The 23837-nt window shown below is 44.5% G+C and overlaps 1 protein-coding gene across 4 annotated transcripts in view; it reads left to right on the top strand.

Moving 5' to 3' along the window:
• Window positions 1–23837, top strand: part of TRIO (trio Rho guanine nucleotide exchange factor) — a 402248-nt gene that overhangs the window by 208848 nt on the left and 169563 nt on the right. For all 4 annotated transcript variants that reach the window (XM_067569989.1, XM_067569997.1, XM_067570009.1 and 1 more), the window contains 3 exons: window positions 1059–1233; window positions 10945–11140; window positions 11800–11966. In XM_067569989.1, coding sequence (XP_067426090.1) covers window positions 1059–1233; window positions 10945–11140; window positions 11800–11966 — 538 coding nt within the window. The remainder of the gene's footprint in view (window positions 1–1058; window positions 1234–10944; window positions 11141–11799; window positions 11967–23837) is intronic.

Genomic DNA, 23837 nt, shown 5'->3' with positions numbered 1-23837 from the left:
TGCATTTTTTTTTTTAGAGAAGTTAATGTTAAATCTTTTCAATATTTTGTTTCAAAACATTGGACATATTTTTCCTTCAGCCTTTTCCCCCCATGTACTTCTGATATTACATAGATCATTACCCTCTTTATTTTTTGGGGGTGGGAGCGGGGGAAGGGGAGGAAGGGAAGAATGAGTATAAGATGCCACACTGCATGAATATAAGTATTAGCAGTACTATTGGGTGTGTTTAATTCTATGCAGATCTTATCTAACCCTTTGTTTACAGGAAGTTGGGCTCATTAACACTACCTTCCCATAAAGGAGAGTTAGCCTCCATAAATTACCTCTATATGACATGAGGCAGTATGTCAAGCATCAGAGGCATCCGTCTTGCCAGTATAACGTGCAGTGCTTAAGGATTGCTGAACTCTGAGCAGCAGCCCTCTGTAAAGTGAGGTGCTTGTTATAAAGTGGCACTCAACGTCCTTTTGAACATTAGCACATGACATGATTGCTTTTTTCCAGCAGAGGCAAAGTGAATGTGTCGTCCTGTCCATTACTGGTAGCTTAAATGAATCCTTGGGCATTTTCTGTACCCTACAGTGGGTGTTACCTCATCTGAGATGGTTGTTTTCTTTTTTGGCGTTATGCTCAAGTAAAGTAGTGGACATTTTTGAGTCACATATTTCAGCATACAATGAAGTATGTACTCATCATGTCTCATTTCCTCTTCAAAATGAAAAGTTTAACATGGGTTTAAATTTTATTCTTGACAGAAATAAAATGCAGATTGAATACATGTACTGAACAAGAATGTGTCTATATGTCAAACACTAAGGCAGAAAAAGAAGGCAATCTAGTATCCTGATGCTTTATTAAATTACTATAGCATAATGCTAATAATTTGTCACAGGACCTTATGTGCTGAAACAAGGCCAGCTTCCTCCTAGTGTTATTGACACTAATGGTTTTAGTTGAACTTTGTCATGCACATTTAACAGTTGACTATATGTAATCCAATTCCTGTTGCTTTTTTTCCCCATAACAACCCTTTCCTTCCTTTCCACTTTCAATAGGGATTCTGCCATTTCTAGTAACAAGACCCCTCACAACAGTTCCATCAATCACATAGAGACAGTCCTGCAGCAGCTGGATGAGGCCCAGTCTCAGATGGAGGAGCTTTTTCAGGAACGCAAGATCAAGCTTGAACTCTTCCTGCAGCTACGCATATTTGAGAGGGATGCCATAGATGTGAGTCTGTGCTTGATGCATAATAATATTCATTAAATTTGGTTTCTCTGTATGGGAAGATTTATACTAAAAAGGCAATATTTTGATTCAGACACATGAAGATAATGATTTCACAGGTTTAGTTCTTACCTGAATGGTCTAACGGATTTGCTTTCCTCCAAAGAGTAGCATGGCCTAAGTGTAGAACTGGGAGCCCAGGATTCCTCATTCTAATCCTAACTCTGATAGATGCACCGGCAAATTATTTTATTTTGCTGCTACAGTTAATCCACGTGTAAAATGGGGCGTTAAACTATCAAATTGACTTTTTTACAGGGATGTTGAGGATGAAATCATTGGAAAGCACTTTGAGTGTGAAAAACACTACATTAATACTGTTCAGTGGTAGTTATACCCATCTTTCTTCCTCTTCTGCACCCTGGACTCTCCATTGTAGATATATTAAATCTCAAGGATGCTTCTAAATTACTCTGTTTTTGCTGCTCTTGGAAACCCATACCTGCTGCAGCTAAAACAAACAAGCAAAGCCCACACCCGCTCTCCTCACACACACATTTTTCCACAGAATTTAAAATACAAAACCCACCCATTAAGCAAGACCTGCTCAAACTTGCAAGCAGCTTGTGGACTGGCCAGCATTTGGAACAGAGTACTTGCTATTGGTGTCAATGCTTTTAAATATTAAATTAATCCACATAACTATCTAGATTCCCCTTATGTTAGTAAGGTGGCCTTACAAAGATGCTGCTGGGTTAATCATGTATCTTAGTTAAAAAATTGTGGGTTTTTGGTTTTTTTTTTGTTACTTGATACCATTAAAACAAAACAAAAAATTCTCAGAAACTTAATGCAGACTGACCAGTGGTGCCTAGTGACCTTCCAGAATGTGGAGAGTGGCTGAATTTAAACCTGTGAAAACAAAGAATTGAAGAGTTAAGGTACATGCCAACCTCCACAATGCAACCTTAACTCTGCGCCCCAGGAGCTGGCAATATACAGTAAAAATGGCTAGAAGGGTAGTGCAAAGGTTAACAAACTACTGAGATGTTGTCATGTCTCAATCTTTTCATATTTTCGAATAAAAAATCTTATTGGAAGATGCTTTAGTTGGATGCAAACTGTTAGGCTCAATACAGGAGTAACTGGGTGAAATTCTCTGGCTTGTATTATACTTTGTTATTATATATCTGTGTATCTACAGTAAATACATATGAGGGAGAACTAAGAACATGATGTTATTTGTGTTGTGCTCCACACATCTGAATTCCAGTATTTATCTGCATGCACTCCAGCTGCATTCATTGTGTTAGGTGTTTCTGTTCTGAATTCTGGAGTGATTTGTTGGAACAGCTTAGCAAAAGTGTGATGAGTAGAGAGGTGTTTGTTTACATTGAGGAATCAAATCTGCCTCATTTCAGCACTGAATTTGGTAGCATGTCAGTAGAGGTGCACAAAGATACTTTACTTGTCATAGGGGACTCTCAGCAGTCTGGTGACATACCTCACGGATCTCAAGAGCTTACTGAGGGTTAAATGAAGGCAGTGTCTCAGAAGGAGTCTTCAGGGCAAGAATGAAGGGTGGTTAATGTGGAATAGGCTCAGTGTTTAAGTGTAGGCCAGGTACAGGTAGCTTCTGTTTGCCCCACCTGACTTAAACCTGCGTTTTTTTCCCTTAGCTAAGGAAAGGAGTTAGACTTTGGAGTTAGACAGTTCTCATGTGCACTGTTCCCCAAGTGTGTGTAGCACCTATGCAGGCAGAATGGTGGGGTATCCTCAAAAAAAAAAAAAAAAAAAAAAAAGGGGGGGGGGGCAAGGTTGTGTTGCAGGAGTGGCGTGGACCTTAACTTTGTATTTCATGGTTTTCAGGTATTCAAGTTTAGCCACTCTCCACCTTCCAGAAGGGCATGAGGCATCACTGGGGAACCTTTATTTCCCATTAATGACATTTTCAGGCATTTAATTACCTTTGGTTTAAAAGAATATTCACAGCCCCCTCCCCCCCCATACCTCCCCCTCTCCACTGCCCCTGGCTCCTTAGCAATGATTACACTGGCTACAGAAGGCACTGGCTGCATGTTGGTCCCTTCACTTGCCCCTTCATCATCTTTTTAGTAGGATTAGTAGGAGTTTGCATTAGTAGGAGCATTGCCAGCAGACCAAGGGAAGTGATTATTCCCCTCTATTCAGCACTGGTGAGGCCACATTTGGAGTATTGTGTCCAGTTTTAGGCTCCCCGCTACAGAAAGCATGTGGACAAATTGGAAAGAGTCCAGTGGAGGGCAACAAAAATGATTAGGGGGCTGGAGCACATGACTTAGGAGGAGAGGCTGAGGGAACTAGGCTTGTTTAGTCTGCAGAAGAAAAGAATGAGGGGGGATTTTCGGGCAGTCTTTGCCTATCTGAAAGGGGGTTCCGGGGAAGATGGAACTAGGCTTCTTTCAGTGGTAGTACATGACAGAACTAGGAGCAATGGTCTCAAGTTGCAGTGGGGGAGATCTAGGTTGGATATGAGGAAAAAAAATTTCACTAGGAGGGTGGTGAAGCACTGGAATGGGTTACCTAGGGAGGTGATGGAATCTCCATCCTTAGATGTTTTTAAGCTGCGGCTTGGCAAAGGCCTGGCTGGGATGATTTGGTTGGGGTTGGTCCTGCTTTGAGCAGGGTGTTGGACTAGATGACCTCCTGAGGTCCCATCTAACCTTAATCTTCTACGATTCTGTGATTCTTCATCTCCTCTCTCTGCCTGTCCAGCACAGCCTGAATCTCCCTTCTCCCCCCAGAGACACAGGCATCAGCATGGGACCTGGAGGTTGAGGAGATGAGGAGAGGCTGCAGGAACTACTAGCATGGAGTTAGTGAGGACATTTTTAAAGAGGGGTGGAGACAGAGATGGGTATAATGAGAGGAAGTGTGGTCTAGTAGTTCCGATACTAATCTGGCACTTGGAAGACCTGGGTTCAATTCCCTGCTCTACCACAGACTTCCTGTGTGATCTTGGACAAGTCACATTATCTCCTCTGTCCGTTCCCCATCTGTTTAAAAAACAAATAGTACTGACCTCCCTTGCGGGAGTTGTGAGGATAAATACACTAAAGATTGTGAGGTGTTCAGATACTACAGTGATAGGGGGCCATATCAGTACCTGTGAATGGATGGATTGACTGTCTGAAGCCCTGCTGCATCCCCCACTTCACAGCTCTGACCCCTTCCTCTTCACCCTGCTCTTCCCTGCACTGTTCCAACATTCTCCTCACTGCTCTGCCCCACATGTCCCTTCCCCTGTGCTCAGAATTGCCTGCCACTGTTCCAATTACTCCAGCATTTCCTACATCAGGCCCACTGCTCTGTGCCCCCCACACCTACCTGTTGTTTTGAGCCCCGCTGGCTCACACCAGCTCCACCCTCATCCTTGCCACTCCATGCCCCCTGCAAACTTGGAGGGGATGTGAGGTGGTGAGGCTGTGAGCTGCCCGTACCAGCTGGAGGCAGGAATGGGCAGGAGAGTGGACAGAAGCGGAGTTCCTCCGCCACCTACCCCATCTGTGCCATGTGGAGGAGATGGGACTTGTAGATGTGTGAAATGGCCCATTAATGTCAGTGGGTAGTGCTCAACAGAATGAGCCCCATAGAGATGAATACAGCTTGAAACAATAGCTCTGTGTTATGTGAACTGCAACATTCATCTACCTGTTCTTCCCTCTTTTCCCTTCCCCACTTCCAGGACTGCAGTGCTTGTGAGCCTATGCCATGTTCCAGCTCAGTTCCTCAGCTTCCCAATATCTCCATTTCTGAACTTTGTGCATGCTCGAAGCATGCCTCTTTTCAGTTCCCCAACCAGAGGGCCTCCAAACGTTAGCTAACAAAAGCAGCAAAGATTGGGGCTCAGAGCTTCTCAGAGGGTCTTTGCCTCTCTCCCCCCCTTCTCCCCCATACTGGCTCATGCTGGAGGGCAGGGAGTGAGGCTTAGAACCTTCCAGAGGGGCAGGGCTTCCCAGATCCCATCTCACACATGGGTGGGGGTAAGGAGACTGGCCCAATGAAGGATAGCCCCAGATCCTGACACGCTCTCTGCACCCCAGCTGTTGCCCTGAGAGATGGAGCTGTGAATGGGCCAGACCAGGGGGAGCAGAGCAGAGGAGAGAAGGGAAGAGAAGAAAGTGGGGCAAACATCATGTGAATGATCCCTTACACTAATTAAGCTGGTTGTCTAGAAATGTTTTCACTCCTCAGTAGCTATGAAATGCCAATGCTCAGCCCCCTCCACTCCTCTCCCTCCCATATTTCTATTTCTGCCCCCCCAAAAGTTACAAGGATATGCAAATGTTAGGAGCAGCTCATGTAAGGGGCGGGGACTGTATATATGGAAATCCTTGACCAAATTGGCCAGCGACTGGCTCTCCTTTGATCATACTCGCATCTATTGTTTAGCAAATAGGTGAGGACCCTGATTGTCTAGGGTTTTTCTTCTTCACTTGGTTTAATTCCTTGACAGTAATTCTTAAGTAAAATCAGACTTTGCATTTAGATTTTGGAGGACTCTAAAGCAGAAATTTTGGCCTCAGGGCAAAACTCTCAAAAAACGCTTCTGCTGGATGCAGGCAGAGAGCAAGAAACATGCACAACACGCGTTCTCTGAGAGCTGCCAAGGGATGGGCTTGAACTCACAGTGCATGCAGGGTGTTGGTCAGGTTCAGTAACCAAAACTTGTCACTGTGAACCACTCAATTGCGGTGACAACAGATGGCCTGGAAACCCTGTTGCTGTTAACAAAGTCCAAGGCCATGTCTACACTACAGAACTTACACAGGCACAGCTGTCCCATAAAGTGTAACTGCTCTATGCGGATAGGAGAATGCTCTCCCATTGGCATAATAAAACCACTTCTATGACCGGTGGTAACTATATCTCCCACCGACATAGCACTGTCCACCACATCTGTCGGTGTAACTTATGTCACTCGGGTGTTTTTTTCACACCCCCTGAGTGACGTAAGTTATACTGACAAAAGTGGAAGTGTAGACAAGCCCTTAGTCTTGCTGCACGTGCACCCTTGAATCTTTGTGCCGGGCTAGCACAAGCTGATTGGAAGTTCCTGACTCTAAGGTTAATAACTGCTTCAGTATTGCTTCTCCAGTAGGGTGGTAGGTGCTGTGCACTAACTGAGATCAGTGCTAATTGACTGAGATATGTTGGGGAGGATCAGAGCCACATGTTGAGCCTCAGGTGTCTGCAAAATCATGTTAAAAGACTTAGATGATTTTATAAAATGCTATGTTAAGGGAAGGCTGTATCTTGGAAATCTGTGCCCAAATGACCCCAAATTTGGATCACTGAGATTACCCAGCATCCCCCATGAGGCGTAACAAATTTCAGGCCAATCACAGGTAGCATGAGGATATTACAGCACTTAAGTAGTCCACCTTTAAAAAGAAAGCAATGCTCAAACTTAACTTGTAGCCAAGTTGGCACTCAACTATAAGTTAACCATTTGTGATGTTTGCTACTATTTTACTTAGCTTTGACAGTGAAAATAAACTACTTGGCTTTTCAAACAATAGCACAATTCTTCAATGTTTAAATCCAAGAGTACTATTATAGAATCATAGAAGAGTAGGATTAGAAGAGACCTCAAAAAGTCATCAATTCCAGCCCCCTGCACTGAAGCAGGACAAAGTAAACATAGACCATTCCTGACAGATGTTTGTCCAAGCTGTTCTCCAATGAGGGGATTCTGCAGTCTCACTTGGATGCCTATTCCAGAGCTTAACTATCCTTATAGTTGGAAAGTTTATCCTAATATCTAATCTAAATCTCCATTGCTACAGATTAAGATGATTACTTCTTGTCCTACTTTCAATGGACATAGAGAGCAATTGATCATTTGTCTTCTTTTTATAACCGCCCTTAACATATTTGAAGACTCTTATCAGATCCCCCCCTGTCGTCTTTTCTCAAGACTAAACATGCCCAGTTTTTTTAACCTTTCTTCCTAGGTCAGTTTTTTAAACCTTTTATCATTTTTGTTGGCTCTCATCTGGACTGTCTCTAGTTTGCCCATGTCTTTACTAGAGTGTGTCACTCAGAATTGGACACAGTATTCCAGCACACCAGTGCAGAGTACAGTGGGACAATTTACTTACCTTGTCTTATACAACACTCCTGTTAATACACCTCAGAATGATATTAGCCTTTTTTGCAACTGCATCACATTGTTGAGTCGTATTCAATTTGCGATACACTATAACCCCCAGATCCTTGTCAACAGCACTACCATTTAGCCAGGTATTTCTCATTTAGTATTTGTGCATTTTATTTTTCCTTTTTAAGTTAAGTACTTTGCACTTATCTTTATTGAATTTCATCTTGTTGGATTTAGACCAATTCTCCCAATTCGTTGAGGTCCTTTTGAATTCTAATCCTGCCCTCCAAAGTGTTAGCAACCCCTTCCGGTTTGGCATCATCTGCAAATTTTATAAGCATACCCTAAACTCCGTTATCCTTGTCATTAATGAAAATATATAATGGTACTAGACCCATGTCTGACCTCTGTGGGACACTACTAGATATGCCCACCCAGTTGGACAGCAAACCATTGATAACTACCCATTGGAGTATAGTCTTTCAACCAATTGTGCACCCACTTGGTAGTAATTTAATCTAGACTGAATTTCTCCAGTTTGCTTATGAGAATGTCATGTGGGACTGTGTCAAAAGTCTTACTAAAATCAAGTTATATCACATCTATTGCTTTATCCCTAACCACCAGGACAGTAACTCTATCAAACAAGGAAATTCCTCAGCTATTCCTAGCCTCGGGTTTGCCCTTGTTGGGATCATGACAGGTGGATTTATTATAATGATGAAAGAACCCCTGCCATCTCTACAGCAAGTGTCTACACTACAGCTGCACAACTGTAGCATTTCTAGTGTAGAATAACGTTACTGCCTTTTGTGTCCTTTGCTAGGTGTAACTCATTTTGTGCCTTAGTCTTTCTGATTTTGTCTCTACATGCTTGTGCTGTTCTTTTGTACTGCTCCTTAGCAATTCATCCATGTTTTCACTTTTTGTAGGATTCCTTTCTGATTTTGGGGTTTTTAAAGATCTCCTGATGGACCCCTGTTGGCCTCTTACTATATCTTTTCTGGCATCGGGATAGTTTGCAGTTGTGCAGTTTATTGACATTCCCCCTCTCCCTCAATTTCAATTATATAGATTTTTTTAAAACCCTACTAGATGTTGGGCATAAACTCTTTGGCAATATGTTACCTCTTGTTGCCTCCCCACTTACTTTGGGCATTTTCCACCAGCAGTATATTATAATACCAAATGCTGAGCGAATCAGGATTAATTTTCTTACGACGGTGTAGTCTATCTCTACACTTGTGGGACATGCAGAATACAGGCACTACAGGTGTAGCCGCGTGTTGCAGAGGAAGGCTATTGCAGCAGGTGCCTTTCACTGTTGCCGGAGCCTTTCACTGTGGCGGGGAAAAGCTCTGGCAGCAGGGAAGCAGCAGGACACTGCTGCTATTTTTAACAGTGTAGGCATGGGAAGTGCTGCTTGGGCATGTAGAGAGCTATGTAGGGCACAGTACTCTACTTGCCAAAGCCATGCCTCACTGTCTACACTTCTGTTTATACCCATGCTGGCTTGGTGTGCATCGTCTGCATGCCGCCCTAAGTGTGGCCATTCCCCAAGGAACCCAGTGTGGTGTATCTCAAAATATGCCTACATTACAACTTTAAAATAATGTTTAAGTGGCTAATTTGCATGATGTCTAATGAGCAAAATACAAAATAACCAGAGGAAAAAATGCATCCAAGCACATAACCCTTTTACCCATTGCTTAAGCTTTCATCCTTTGTGGTCAGTTTTTTGTCCCACATAGCCAGATAAACCCAATGGGTACCAATAGGACTTCCAGGATTTTGTGCAGATTACCTGTGTTCTTGTAACTTTGCAGTCCTGAGTAACCCCTTGGCGGATCAGTGTCTCAGCCCCTCACCATGCCATTTTTCCCATAGCCAGTTAGGCAGCAGCCCCAAGACTTGAATCCTCACTACCCAGTTTACATTGTCTGCCTCTGCATGACCAGTGCTACTGCATGAGCCCCGCTCGTTGCTGTGTTAGCTGGCCGTCTGGTTTTCAGTGTTTTCTACCTTTCTCTCTCCTCGCTGCTGGTGGTGCCTATCTGTCTTACTCACAAAATCCTAATGCCCTAGGAATAGGCTTGTCCCAACAAACTGGTATGTATGATGATTCTTTACCCATGCCAGTACCAGTTTGCAGTGAAACATATGGGAGTCCAGCAAAGGTTTTATAGTAAAACATATATAATAGGCCCCAGATCATTCAGTGTTTGAGATTTCTCTATATGAAACAGGTTTGTTTGAGTCATCTGGCTGTTCATCTTTTTCTAACCTATCACAAGAAACTAACCCAGTCTGATCAACAGTGAGGTTTGAAGATATTCTATTGAGACACTGTGCTAACTTTCTAAAAATAGCGGGGGTTTTTTTAATTAAAAACTTGCCCGTTTTCAGTTTCTGATAGCTGTTTATGCCTTATGACTGGTCTATACCTAAAACTTTAGTTGACGTAGTTAATTCAACCTGTGCCCTAGTGTAGACAGCACTAGGTCAACGGAAGAATTCTGCTGTCGACTTGGCTAGTGCCTCTTGAGGGGAAAGGCTTACTGCAGCAACAGAAGAATCTCTTCTATCACTGTAGTAAGCGTCTGCGCTGCAGCGGCTAGCTGCAGATGTGCTACTGTAGCACTTGTCGTGTAAACATAGCCTCGGTGGGATCAACTACAAGAGCACTGCTAATTTTCAAATTGACACATGGAAAAACACTCGCAGGGGAAGAAGCAGAAAGACTTTGCATTTGATTTGAAATACTAAAATACTATTTGCTGAAATACCACATAATTGATGTTGGAGCTGTGTTCATAGATATGTAAAGCTAAGTAAACTAAGTTTGTACTTGGGTGCACTTAAAAGCAAGATCTGAGTGTGACTGGATAGGTTATGTAATTACTGCACTTGAGCTTTTCTTCATACAGTTCTCAACATGTGAGTTTTGCTAAGCAGTTAGCTGGTAAGGGAACACACTCAAGAAACCTGACAGTTCCTGCTCACATAGGTGTGGTGTCTTTGGTTTGTTTTTTAATGCACCTAAGAGTGGCGTAGCTGAAGGCTAAGTTGGCGCACTATGCTGCTTGTATGACTCCTGTTTCTTACCAATTCGAGCACAAGTGAATAGATTTTTCCACTGAAGTGTTATGCCAAAGCTTATTTATTTTAACCACGGGTACAAACATGATAATTCTACTGCCTACAAAGTGAATTGTGAATTGGTATTAAAAGCCCAACTTTGTGGTTGGCTTATAGAGCCAGCGCTGACCTTAAGGAGGAATTCCTTACCTCCCAAGTGAGCAGAATTTTCTCACCCGCCTGCATCACCACAGAACTAATAACTTCCAAAACTTGCTCAGACAGCCCATGTTCATACAAGTCAGCAATAGTTATGTTAGTCTGCAACTTAGATGTTCTTCTGAATGGATATTATAAAGCTGTTAACTGGGGAAAGAACAGATGGAGGACATGTTTTTGAGTTCCTGATCTTATTCTCTAGTACAAATTGGACAAGTTGTAGTTATTAATCCCAATCATATCTTCCTCTTTTTCCTCTCCTTTCTCTATATCAGATAATTTCAGACCTTGAATCGTGGAATGATGAGCTCTCTCAGCAGATGAATGACTTTGACACTGAAGATCTTACGATAGCAGAGCAGAGACTCCAGCACCATGCCGACAAAGCCCTGACCATGAATAACCTGACCTTTGATGTCATCCACCAAGGACAAGATCTGCTGCAGTATGTCAATGAAGTGCAGGCCTCTGGTAAGATGGATCCGTCCCATCTTATCCAGGTTAATGACTAGAGAGATTATGCAACCTGATACCATTACAGGGCGTCTGAAAGTGGCATTGATCCTCATTAGCCACAAATGAGAGGAGAGTGGACATGTATTTAGCTCATTACACTTGAAAATAATTCCTTAGCACTGAAATAAAATAGTTGAAGCATGCTGATTGCTAATAAAGTAGATCCTGCTAACAATGAAAATGCTCAAATTTAAAGGGGGGAAGGGGGCCCTGTAGGAAGTGAAAGTAAGTAGAAAGAAGAATAGAATTAATAGTATGGGGAATTTATTTTGAGATCAGTCATATCTGTAAATTATGCATTTACTTTACAAGTAAAAGCAATTTATTTTTTAGGTTCTTAGCCCTTTTCACTTGATTTTCTTTGCAATATTCTGCTACATTTAATCCTTCACAAGGTATCATTATAGACTAGAAGGATTTCTCCCAAGATAATGTTAAGCATTCACTTGCTCATTGTAAAATGCCTGGATAAAATGTTTTTAGTTCCTTAATCAAGTACTCCGAGATTTAAGTATATTTTACAAAACTGCAAATGGTTGGTTTATAATAACTACAATATGTAATTCCCCTGGAAATTAGATCCGCATATGTTTCAAATGAATGGGTCTCCACAGGTGTGGAGCTGCTTTGTGACAGAGATGTAGATATGGCAACTCGTGTTCAGGATCTGCTGGAATTTCTTCATGAGAAACAACAGGAGCTGGACTCAGCAGCGGAACAGCATCGGAAACACTTGGAACAGTGTGTGCAGCTGCGCCATCTGCAGGCTGAAGTCAAGCAGGTATGCGCTAAATATGTTCTGTGCATTGTGAGTAGGTGTGTGTGTATGTTCCATGTGTATATACTTGTACATAACTAAGACAGCTACCTTGTAAGAAAAAAAAAAGTGTTTTAACTTCTTATTCTTGCAGGTTTTCGGCATGAGAATTAAGCATCTAGCACTTTTTTTTTTTGGCCTTCGACTCTCAAAGCAAATAATACCAGTTTAATTGTTAACAATTAATGTTTGCTATGGGATCAAATGAACAATGCTGTCTGAATAGCAGCTAGACTGTTCAGTCCATTTTTGTATCTTCCCTGTAGCAGACAGTAAAAAAAATCCTTTGAAATCTTCCCTGAGCTGTGCGATATGACCAGCTTGGGTGCCTTGCTCGTAGCACCGACCAGTACGGAGGGATAATGCATAAGAGCAGGGCACGATGCATTGGCTGAGCAAAGTGAGGCCTTTCACTCAACTTGATGGCATCTCTCTGTCTTTCTGTAATGTGATAACTTCTGAATGCCGCATGTAATCAAATCCAACATTTCAGAGACTTTTAGGTATCAGTGGGCAGAACTCAACTGATTCTGGTGAAATTAGGAAAGTCAGAAGGAGGAAAGAGGGTACACAGAGCCCTTGCACCTGTTGAACAGAGCCAGCAGCTTCAGCCAGCTTTGTAATTGTCCATAGATCTAAGAACTGGTTGATGACAGCCATGAACATCTTCTGGCTCTTGTTAGCACCTGGCAGCATAAGGACTGTCCCCTTCTGAGCTCTTCCCATTGTCCATATAGAGTTTAAAATCTTGACACCCTGAATGTCTTACTCCCAGACAGGAAGGAAATGGGGGGACATGGATGATGGAAGACAGTGGGACCTGGGAAGAGGGGACCTGGCATGTGGAGGAGGGGAGAGTGGGGGGCATAAAGAGCCCCTGGCATGAGGGAAGGGGTTGAGGTGGATTGCAGGGATCCCTGAAAGGGTGGGGGGAGATGGAAGGGTGGCACACAGGGACTTGTGAAGGGGAATGAAGGACTGTTTATAGTTGACCAATATTCAGACTATATATAGTGCTTGTTAGAATGATTACAGAGTGTAAACTACTATTTTAATGTAAGAATGAAGGTGGAGGAGATTTACAATGATTTAGCTCAGACAGCCTTCTGTTATTTATTACATGCTATCTTGTGAGGACAAAAGGAGAGTGCCAATTGGTTATGATGTCCAGCCTGCACAATATATTCTTGACTGCAGAGAGTCACTTACCAGCTGAGATGGGATCTCTTCTTTATGAAATGCTGATGGACTAGAATGATATTATCAGCTGCACAGCCCCTCCCTTTCTAGTGAGGTTGAAACAATGCAGTGAGAAGGCAGTACTTCATTTTCCATGGCATACTATATTATGGTTTAATCACAGACTTAATTCTTACTACACTGCACATTATCCTGTAAACTACATTTGTGTAGGAGAGTTGGGGACCAGGGAGTGAGAGAGGAGGAGCAGTTGAAAATTGTGTTATGTGTTGCTGATCACCTGTCCTACAGCAGCTGACAGAGGTATACTGCTGAGAAATGTCAGTGTCACGCTTAAAATGTGTTTCCAGGATTTATTCTGTAAATGCTGTGTGACTGTTCTTTCTTCTGAGAGATTAGTAATCCTGGCTAACTTGGACATTGAAAGTTGACTATAAAGCCAAAAGTACTGAAAACATTTAGCATAAGCCTCTTAGATAGATGTTAATTGCGGAGATTGGACCCTTCTTCTTGAAGTATGTCCGTGGGAATCTTTCAGCTGACTTAAAACACAGTTGGATTAGGCCCTTTAAAAAAGAGCAGATTTCTAATATTGCAAATAAAAAACACTTGCCAAAATAGTATTGTTCATACTACCTCATTACAAAACAGTAATATTCCCACCCAGGAAATAGATTGTTCACAGAGCATCTTTTTGTGGGGGTTTTTTTTTCCAATCCTTTCAGATTTATGAGTGTAGGCAACCCATATGAAAGTGTGCAACCCATAAAGAATATTTAGATAGCACCTGCTGTGGAGAATTTACTATCTCTTACTTTTAGTATAGGTTTTAACAGAAATCATGGCGCCATTATGCTAGTCTTCTGCTGATATCTTAATATAAACAAACTCTATCTGTCTAGAGTTTTATATTAACTCTAATACTGTCATTCTTGACCTGTCACATTTTTCAAAGGCATTTGAATTTTCAAATAAATTAATAAACTGTGCTTAATGTAAACACTTGTTTAAACACACAACTGAGAGGATGCACACATATTTTAAACATTTAATTTGTAAGTTTAACTCTCCTTAGCCATATAGTCTAAAAATGCTTTTCTCATCTTGAGGCTGAAAACTGTATGAATCTAAAAACATGGTCCAATACTTTGCATATGTGGGGTGGTCTTAGAATTCTATTAACACCCTTTGAACTGTTTTGGGACTAGTAACTTTTATTTCTTCTGACTTTTATTACCTTAATACAAATACATGAGAGGTTTTTGGGGTTTTTTGTGTTTTTTAAAGCCGGGAAGCAGGACCACTTGCTGTTTCCACGTGCACTGTCCGAGAGTAACATGACATAGTAAACCTCCTTTTCAGACTGTTTTGTTTGTATTTTGTTGCCGGAAGCCCTGAACACATGGTTTCCAGGGTTAAATTACTGTGATTTCCTGCCCAATTTACTGTTGTTGAACTGAGCATAACACTACATTACGTTATGGAGAGACAGTAGTCTCTCCACAGCTAAGATTGTAACTAGCTTTTCAGTTTAGTCATGATTTTGACTCTCTCACTAACTTTGTCACAACTGCTGCTACTGCTGACTTTTTTTCATGAGTCAGTTATGTATTGCAATAGCATGGCAAGATGCCCTGCAAAGAAAAAGAGGTCCATGCCTCAAGATATTTACCATCTAATGGAAACAAAGAGGCTGTGCCTATCCTGGGTTCAGTTGCCATGAATGTATCTCGGCTTCACCAGTGATAGCGATGGTGGGCGCACTTCTGAAGATGAGGCTCTTGCAGCTACTTATGTTTTGATCAGAGTTATCCAAACCTGCTCTGAGCATAATAAGTAGACATGGTGATAAAAACATCCATGGTTGCTAGTGTCTAATTACTTTACCTCTACCACTGGTGCAGCTGTTTCATTGCTGGCAGCAGTGGTAAATTATTTTTTTGTTTGTTTAAAAAAAAAAAAAGCTTAGTGTGATAAAACCACAAGGTATAAAGATAACAGAAATGAGGAAGTAGAGGAAGAGCTAAAAGAGGAATGGAGGTTTAAATAAGGCACATAAGAGTTTTGCTTGATAACTTAAGATGCCTAATAGCGTTAGATAGAGCAAAAGCAGGTAACAGAGGAGAGTGGTATAGAACAGGGGTGACCAAACTGTGACTTGTGAGCGGCATGCGGCTCTTTTACAGTTAAAGTGTGGCTCATGGAGCCCCCCATTCTCCGCCTCCCAGACTGGGGTGGGGAGCTCGGAGCTTTTGCCCGGTAGCAGGCTGCTGGGGCTAGAGGATTCTGCCCAGCTGGGAGAGGAGTTTGAGGGGGATCAGTAAGTTTGGCCACCCCTGGTATAGATGAAGGCTGAAAAGCAGGGGTTTGAAGTGGGGAAGTCAGGATGTTTGGTGTACAAGAAGATAAATTGCTTCAGATGTAGGGACTAATAGAGCTTGACTTGAGCTCCACAAGTGTGGTTCTGCCTAGAAGAGAATTTTTGGGGGAAATGAAAGGTAAACTGGACATGACACACATCAGACACTGGCTTGAAAAATACAGGTGGTGTGCTTTTTCCATAAGTAATCTAACAGTTTTTGCCTTATAAAACCTTTACAAAATTTTCCTGTTTCTCAGTGACAGCACTAGAGTCTTATGCTATTTTCAGAAAGTTGGTAGTTAAATTTTAATTGATATTAAAAAGTCTTTTAAAATCTGTATTCCGATGGTGCTTATTAGATCACAGTTTGTGCCCTGAGATCTCTACTGACCTCCTAATATATGTAGTGGGGCCATCAGAGGTCATGGGCTTTTATATATATCCCCGTCATGGAAGAGAGCTCCTGCAGGGTTTGTGAGGCCCCCATTCAGTCTTGAATCACTCCAAAGCTCCTGTGTTTACATTATACCATGCTAATACATCACAAATACAGGCTGAAACCCATTCTAGCTTGACATACCAAGAACAAACACCAAAGCTTACCAGATGAATTCTTCATGCTTTCTTTAAAATTTTTTTTTTTTTTTTTTTTTTTTTTTTAAATAAGGCAATAACTATCCATTTTTTGGTCATTAAAGTGAGAGCGTAAGCCAGTGTAGTTCTTCTTCGAATGCTTGCTCAAGTCCATTCCATTGTAGGTGTGTGTACCCCATGCACGGTTACCAGAACATTTTTCCCCTTAGCAAATCCCGTAGGGCCAGCTTTGGCTCCCCCTGGAGTCCCCCGCACATGGCGTGGCATATTAGGCACTGCCAGCCCTCTGCCCAGGTTACTGGAACTGTGTTCCTGCTTGCTTTCGCGAGTGCCTCTTAGCTGTAGCCTTTGTTTTTATAAGTACCTCTTAGGTAGTTGTTAGATAGTAGTTGTTAGTTACTGTTGTGGTAATAGATAAGGTAGTCCCGTTAGGGACTTCCACTTGGTGTCAGGGTATGCCCTGTTCTCCAGGCTTTAAGCCTTGTAAATCCTGTGGGAAGGCCTTCCCGATTAGCAACCCCCACGAAGACTGTTTAAAGGGCCTCGAGGAGTCTCATCGAAAGGACAAGTGCCTCATCTGCAAGGCATTCAGACCAAGGACTCAAAATGACCGAGATGTCTGTTTGAAAGCTTTGTTAATGGAGGCGGCCCTGGGACCGGCATTGGAGCTGTCCCGTTCCCTTTCAGCACTGAGCACCGGGTCGGTGCAGAGTGCTCCGCCAGCACCAGCTCCATGGCGGCACCAGGCTTCCTCTTCACCTCAGAGGAAGAAGCCCAGGAAACAGTGTCCACAGACGACCGTTCCCCCATGCGGAAGAAGACAAAGGACTCAGGGTCGAGCTTCGGGGCAGCTCAGAGCCAGTGCACCAAACAACCCAGCAGGGGCAGGTCTCACCTGGGATGGTGAGCCCCTCCAGAGAGCACCCTCCGACTCCAGAGAGCAGAAGGGGACTGCTACAATTTGCGGTGCCATTGACACCAGAGGTGCTTCAGGTGGCAGCCAACCTGCTGGCCCTTCCTGTTCCTCACACCCCGTAGGCCTGGGCAGAAAGGGTGAAGGGTAGGGTGCCTGCATCAAGGGGAAAACCTGTGATGGGTCCCCCCCCCCCCCGTGGCTGCTCTTCTCACTGGACTCCCGATGCACTTCCCTGCAGAACGGGTCACTGCGGAGGAGATCGATCCTGCCGATGGGCTGATCGCCAGAGGTGCGTTCCCCAGCACCAAGGCAATCTCTGGGGACAGAGCACCGGTACCGGAGGAGCCCAGATAGCCCAAAGAGTCACTCATGATTGCCGGAACCAAGGGCAATGGCATCAACAAGTTCTCCCGTGCATGAGCAGCACAGAACCCGGTCGCCAGCATTGTGGTGTTTCCCCAGAGATCGCCGCCAACCGCAGGCTTCTGTACCGAGAGGCTCCCGGTCACCCAGGTGCCGCTCCCACTCCTCCACTTACCGTGGGCGGACCTCCTCTCCGAGTCGGTCCAGGCAGCGGCACTGCTGGTCACCAGATTCATACTCCCCATCCCCAAGATGTCGGTCATGGGAGCACCGGGATAGGAGGCGCAGATACCGCTCCTCCCCTTGGTACTGTGATACGGGGACACGGTCAAGGGAGCATCGGGATAGGCGGTGCAGATACCGCTCCCCCTTCCTCCCTCGGTACAGTGATACGGGGACATGGTCAAGCTCCAGCAACGCTGGTTGCTGGCAGGAGTGTCTGGTGCCTCTAGAGGAGGAAGTGGCTCCCCCCATCTAGCTGCCTCAACCTGACGGACAAGGGCAGGGTAACCCTGGGGGATACAGGTGACCTCGGGACCCTACTCCCTTGTCTTGTCAGGGAAGCAATCGGGAGGCCCTAGCACCACAGGCAGAGGCCCATGACTCCGAGTCAGGGGAGGAGTCAGACCCTATGGAGGGTACATCTGCAGGGGCTCCCATGCACTCAGCAGAAGTGCCGGCCCCGCTGGCACCAGGTCAGTCATCCTCTTCCTCCCCAGACGAGGCACTGGTGGCAGGCCCATTGGCTCCCCTGGTGCATGAAGGAGTCCTAAAGTTGGCCAGTAGTGTCTGGCAAACTCCATCCTCCCTGCCCCCAACCTCAAAGAGGGCGGAGAAAAAGTATTAGGTTCCTGTGAAAGGGTTTGAATATTTGTTCACCCACCCTGCGCCAAGCTCCCTAGTAGTGGCGGCGGCAAATGAAAGGGACAGGCAGGGACAGTCTGGCTCAACCCCCAAAAACAAGGACAGCAAAAAACTGGACTTCTTTGGGAGAAAGATTTATTCTACCACCAGCCTCCAATTCCACGTCACCAATCAACAGGCGTTATTAGGGAGGTATAACTATAACTTGTGGGACTCCCTCAAGGATTTTGGGGAGGCCATACCTCCGGATCAGGCCCAAGACTTCTCCATGGTTTCGGAGGAGGGCAGGACAGTGGCCAGAGGCGGCCTTACAGGCTGCCTCAGTCGTGGCTGACTTGGCGGCAAGTCCAGTGGCCTCAGGGATCTCCATGCGCTGTTGCTCGTGGCTCCAGTCGTCCAGTCTCTTCCAGGAGGTGCAGCAGTCTATACAGGAACTACCGTTAAGTGGCGTCGCACTCTCCTCGGAGCAGATGGATGCGAAGCTCCATTGGCTTCAGGACACACAGGTAACACTGCAGTCATTGGGTCTGTACATGCAGCAAGCTTCCAGGAGGCGGTTTTGACCCCAGCAGAGCCAGCAGCAGCAGCCCAGGTTTCCAGCGTACTGTTTCGGAACATACAGGAGGAGAAGAGAGAGAGGAACATTAGGTGGCGCAGGCAGGGCCCACATTCTTCCTCAACCGCGCTGCAGCCTACCTCCTGACGCTCAGGCGGTCAGTGTTACTCATTTTGATGTTGCACATGAGGACAGTATTCCAGCCTTACTCCTAGATCCTGCATCCCCACCCTTCCTAAACTGTCTCACTCCTTTCCTCCCGGCCTCGGCCCATATAACATTGGACCGTTGGATCCTGGGCACCATTGCAACAGGCTATACCCTCCAATTTTCCTCTCCTTCTCCCCACACTTTCCCGTCCCCATCCCTCTTCAGGGAACCATCTCATGAGCAACTCCTCTTACAAGAGGTGCGCAATCTTCTCGTACTGGGAGCCGTAGAGGAGATGAGACATGAGACCGTACACTGGACATGAGAGGACGGAGTTTCTACTCCTCATATTTCCTCATCCCGAAGGCCAAGGGGGGCCTCAGACCCATCCTGGACCTGTGGGGCCTAAACAGGTACATCAGAAGGCAAAAATTGCGCATGGTTTCCCTGGCCTCTGTTATCCCCTCCCTGGATCCATGAGACTGGTATGCTGCCCTTGATTTGAAGAACGCATATTTTCAGATATTGGGTCACAGAAGGTTTCTCAGGTTTGTGGTGGGGGGTTCTCACTACCAGTTTACAGCCCTCCTGTTTGGCCTATCGTCAGCACTGAGGGTGTTCACAAAGTGCATGGCAGTGGTAGCTGCATATCTCAGGCATCGATGGGTACAGATCTACCCATATTTGGATGAATGGTTAATCAGAGGTAGGTCGAGGGCTCAGGCCCATCCCAGCCTGGTCCTCGTGCAAGCCATGTGTCAGAGGCTGGGCCTGCTAGTAAACAAGCAGAAGTCTATTCTGGTGCCTGTACAAAGGATAGAGTTTATCGGGGCAATCCTCGACTCAATGCAGGCCAGAGTATTCCTGTTGCAGGCGGTTCGAGGCCATGTCTGGCCTCATCAGGAACCTCTGGATCTTCCTCCTTACAACAGCACGAGTCTGCCTGCAACTAGTGGGCCATATGGCAGCGTGCACCTATGTGCTCCGCCATGCCTGCCTGAACCTCAGACTGCTTCAGCTGTGGCTGGCCTCGGCTACGCCCCGAGCAGGCACCCCATGGACAGGGTTGTCACAGTGCCCCCACAGGTCCTGGCCTCCCTAGAGTGGTGGTTAGACCCTCAGACGGTGATGGAGGGAATGCCCTTTGCAGACAGTCCCTTCAGTGACTCTGTTGTCAGATGCTTCGGACCTGGGCAGAGGGTGCACATCAGCTCCAGTCACAGTACCCAGGGGCCTGGTTGGAAGAGGACCAAGGGCTCCACATAAATGTCAGGGAGCTCTGAGCGAGCTGGTTAGCATGCACATAGTTCCTTTCCTTCTTGAGGGGCAAGGTGATTCAGGTCCTGATAGACAACATCGCTGCAATGTACTATGTTAACAGACAGGGTGGGGCTCATTCCTAAGCCCTTTTGTCTGGAGACGGAGGGTCTGTGGAATCTGGCGATAGGCCATGATTTTCACCTGGTGGCCTCTCACCTCCCTGGAATCAAGAATGCCACAGCGAATTGGCTCAGCAGATCCTTTGTACCTTCAGCTGCCTTCCTCATTCCATGGTCAGGGTGGCTGCTGTACGCCTTCCCTCTCATTCCGTTAATACACAAGGTTCTATTAAAGATCAAGAAAGACAAGGTGAGGGTCATCCTTATTGCACTCGCATGGCCCAGGCAGCACTGGTTCACAACACTCCTGGAGCTGTCAGTCGCCCTTCCCCTGGAGCTACCAAGATGGCATGACCTACTTTCCCAGGACCAGAGGTGCCTTCTGCACCCAGACCTCGAATCCCTCCACCTCACGGCATGGAGGCTGAATGGCTGAGCTTGGAGGAACAATCCTGCTTGTTTCAGGTGCAAATCATTCTGATGAGTAGCAAGAAGTCCTTCACGAGGTCATCACGTTTGGCTAAGTGGAAGAGGTTCACTTGCTGGGCCACAGCACGACAGATTATGCCTCACCACGTCCCGGAATAGCTGTTGCACCTCAAGCTTCAGGGTCTAGCTACTGCCCGGCTAAAGGTGCATCTGGCTGCCATCTCAGCCTTGCATCCCCCGATTCACTGGAGATCATTTTTTAATCACGCCATGGCGGCGAGATTTCTGAAGGGCATAGAAAAGCTCCACCCTCAAGTCAGGGATCCTGTACCCCCCTGGGACTTGAATTTGGTCTTCTGACGGGGGCGCCATATGAGCCTATGGACACCTGCCCACTTCTGCTACTCTCACCGAACGTGGCCTTCCTAGTAGCTATCACATCGGCTAGGAAGGTATCCAAAATCAGGGCTCTCACCTCGGAGCTGCCCTATACGATTTTTATAACGATAAGGTCCAGCTGAGGCCTTACCCGGCCTTCCTGCACAATGTGGTTTCACAATTCCACACCAACAAGGACATTTTCCTGCCAGTGTTTTTCCCAAGCCTCATGCTTCAAAGGAGGAAAGGAAATGGCATACTCTGGATGTACTCAGAGCCCTGGCTTTCTAGTAGAAGAGGACAGAGCCTTTCCTTAATTCCACAAAGCTGTTCATTATGGTGGCCGAAAGGATGAAAAGCTTACCTGTCTCGTTGCAACAAATCTCCTTCTGGTTAACCGCCTGCATAACACTTCTGTTATGAGCAGGCCAAGGTTCCGCTACAGGGCAACATCACAGCTCACTCCACCAGAGCGCAGGCGTCTTCTACAGCATTCTTAGCGCAGGTGCCCATGCCGGACATATGCAAAGCTGCTATGTGGTCGTTGCTGCATACCTTTACATCCTACTATGCTACTGTGCAATAGGCCAGGGATGATGCCAGATTCTGTAGAGCGGTGTTGCAATGAACTAACCTATGAACTCTGATCTCGCCTCCAAGGTACTGCTTGTAAGTCACCTACAATGGAATGGACATGAGCAAACACTCGAAGAAGAAAAGACAGTTATTTACCTTGTAACTGTTGTTCTTCGAGATGTCGCTCATGTCCATTCCCTGACCTGCCCCCATCCCTGCTGTCAGAGTTGACGGCAATAAGGAACTTAGGGGGGCGCAGGGCCAGCAACGCCTCATATACTGTGCCATGCATGCGGGTTTCCAGGGGGCACAGAAGCCGACCCTATGGGATCTGCTAAGGGGAAAAAATTTCCGGTAACCGTGCACGGGGTGCGCACGCACCTACAATGGAATGGACATGAGCAACACATCTTGAAGAACAACAGTTACAAGGTAAGTAACCGTCTTTTATTTATCAACCTCAAATCTATAAAATGACAAGGTGTGGAATTACACCTTAGCTATTTGTGCACACATAGCTGCACATTATGAGACAACCATATGCCTTCCTTTCATAGAAGATGAGAAATATTAATGAGAGAGATAACAAGCAATCAGTTTCTCTGATGGGAGAAAGGAGTAATAATCTAATATGAAATGCACTTGAAAGAAGTTTTGTGAATCTAAATTACCATCCTCCATGCTTAGAAACTGTGTTATTGAGAACTGTTAAAAATAGCTGAGAGTTGGTGATGCCCACATAGAGTTAAACATTGACAACATTGACCAACACAATTTGTTTGCTGTTTTACGCTCTGCGTACTAACAGTTGTCCTATGTACATGAACAGATCCATCTTCCTTGGCACTTAACTGGACAGTAAAACAGTACTAACTTTCTGTCTTCGAGACCTATACAATTTTGACTCCAATCTTCCTGGCAAGTTGGTTTCTGACAAATGTTGGGGGGTTCACCACCATTTTAACTCATCTAATGTATGTTGATTAGAATCTCTGTGGCCCCATATACTCTTCCTATTATGATAATACTTCTTGCTTCATATACCGCACAACTGCAGACTTGTTAAGATCTATAAGTGAACCACCAAAATACCTTAATTTAAGATATTCTTGTCAAAACCTGCAACACTGAAGGTCAGTTACTGGAGCCGTGTAACTTGTTGTAAGCACAGATACCTTACAGTAGAGTACACATGGAACATGAAAAGGGAGTTGAAGTTGTTTGAGATACCTTAACTCTGCATTTCCATATTTTTCTACGTTAACCCTTCTCACTTTCATGGCTATATAAAATGTTTTAATTTTTTTTTAACTTAACTTCTGGTTTCCTTTCACTGAAGTACTTTTGACATATCATGACAACTCCACCTTTAAGTGATTCACTGTAGAACTAGATATTGTCATGCAATCATATAAATATGTTGACATTTTTGACTGTGTGGGTGGGAGAAGTGACATGTAATATAAACTAAGACTGTCAATCACGTTAACTGAAGTGATTAACGCAAAAGAAATTAACTAGATAAAAAAATAGTTTTGATTAATCTCAGTTTTAATCACACTGTCAAACAATAATAGAATACCAATTTAAATTTATTATAAATATTTTTGCATATTTTTCTACATTTTCAAATATACTGATTTCAGTTACACAGCACAGAATACAATGTGTAGAGTGGTCATTTTATATTATTTTTATTAGAAATATTTGCACTGTAAAAAAATAAAAGAAATACTGATTTTCAATTCACCTCATACAGGTACTGTAGTACAATCTCTTTATTGTGAAAGTGCAATTTACCAATGTAGAATTATTTTTTTACAGTTGTCAGTTAATCGCAGTTAACACAAGCAATGAATGCAAAATAAATTAATGCATTATTTAGTAATGAGCATTAATTGCACACGAAATATCTGTTTTGACTCTCTTCACTTACTGTACTTCATCACTTGGCGGACGCTGGCACACTTCTACTGTTTTCTCATTATTTGGACTGATTAAATATCAGAAGAAACTAATGGAGCAAAGCAGCAAAAGTTCAGGTCTTTTGAATGGGAAGGTTTTTTTT

Source organism: Emydura macquarii, unplaced genomic scaffold (genome assembly GCF_026122565.2).
Source record: "Emydura macquarii macquarii isolate MOO-44397 ecotype Brisbane River unplaced genomic scaffold, CSIRO-AGI_Emac_v2 contig_320, whole genome shotgun sequence".
Classification (NCBI taxonomy): Eukaryota; Metazoa; Chordata; order Testudines; family Chelidae; genus Emydura; species Emydura macquarii.
Note: the sequence above shows the minus strand (reverse complement) of the source record. Positions and strands in the feature narration are given on the sequence as shown.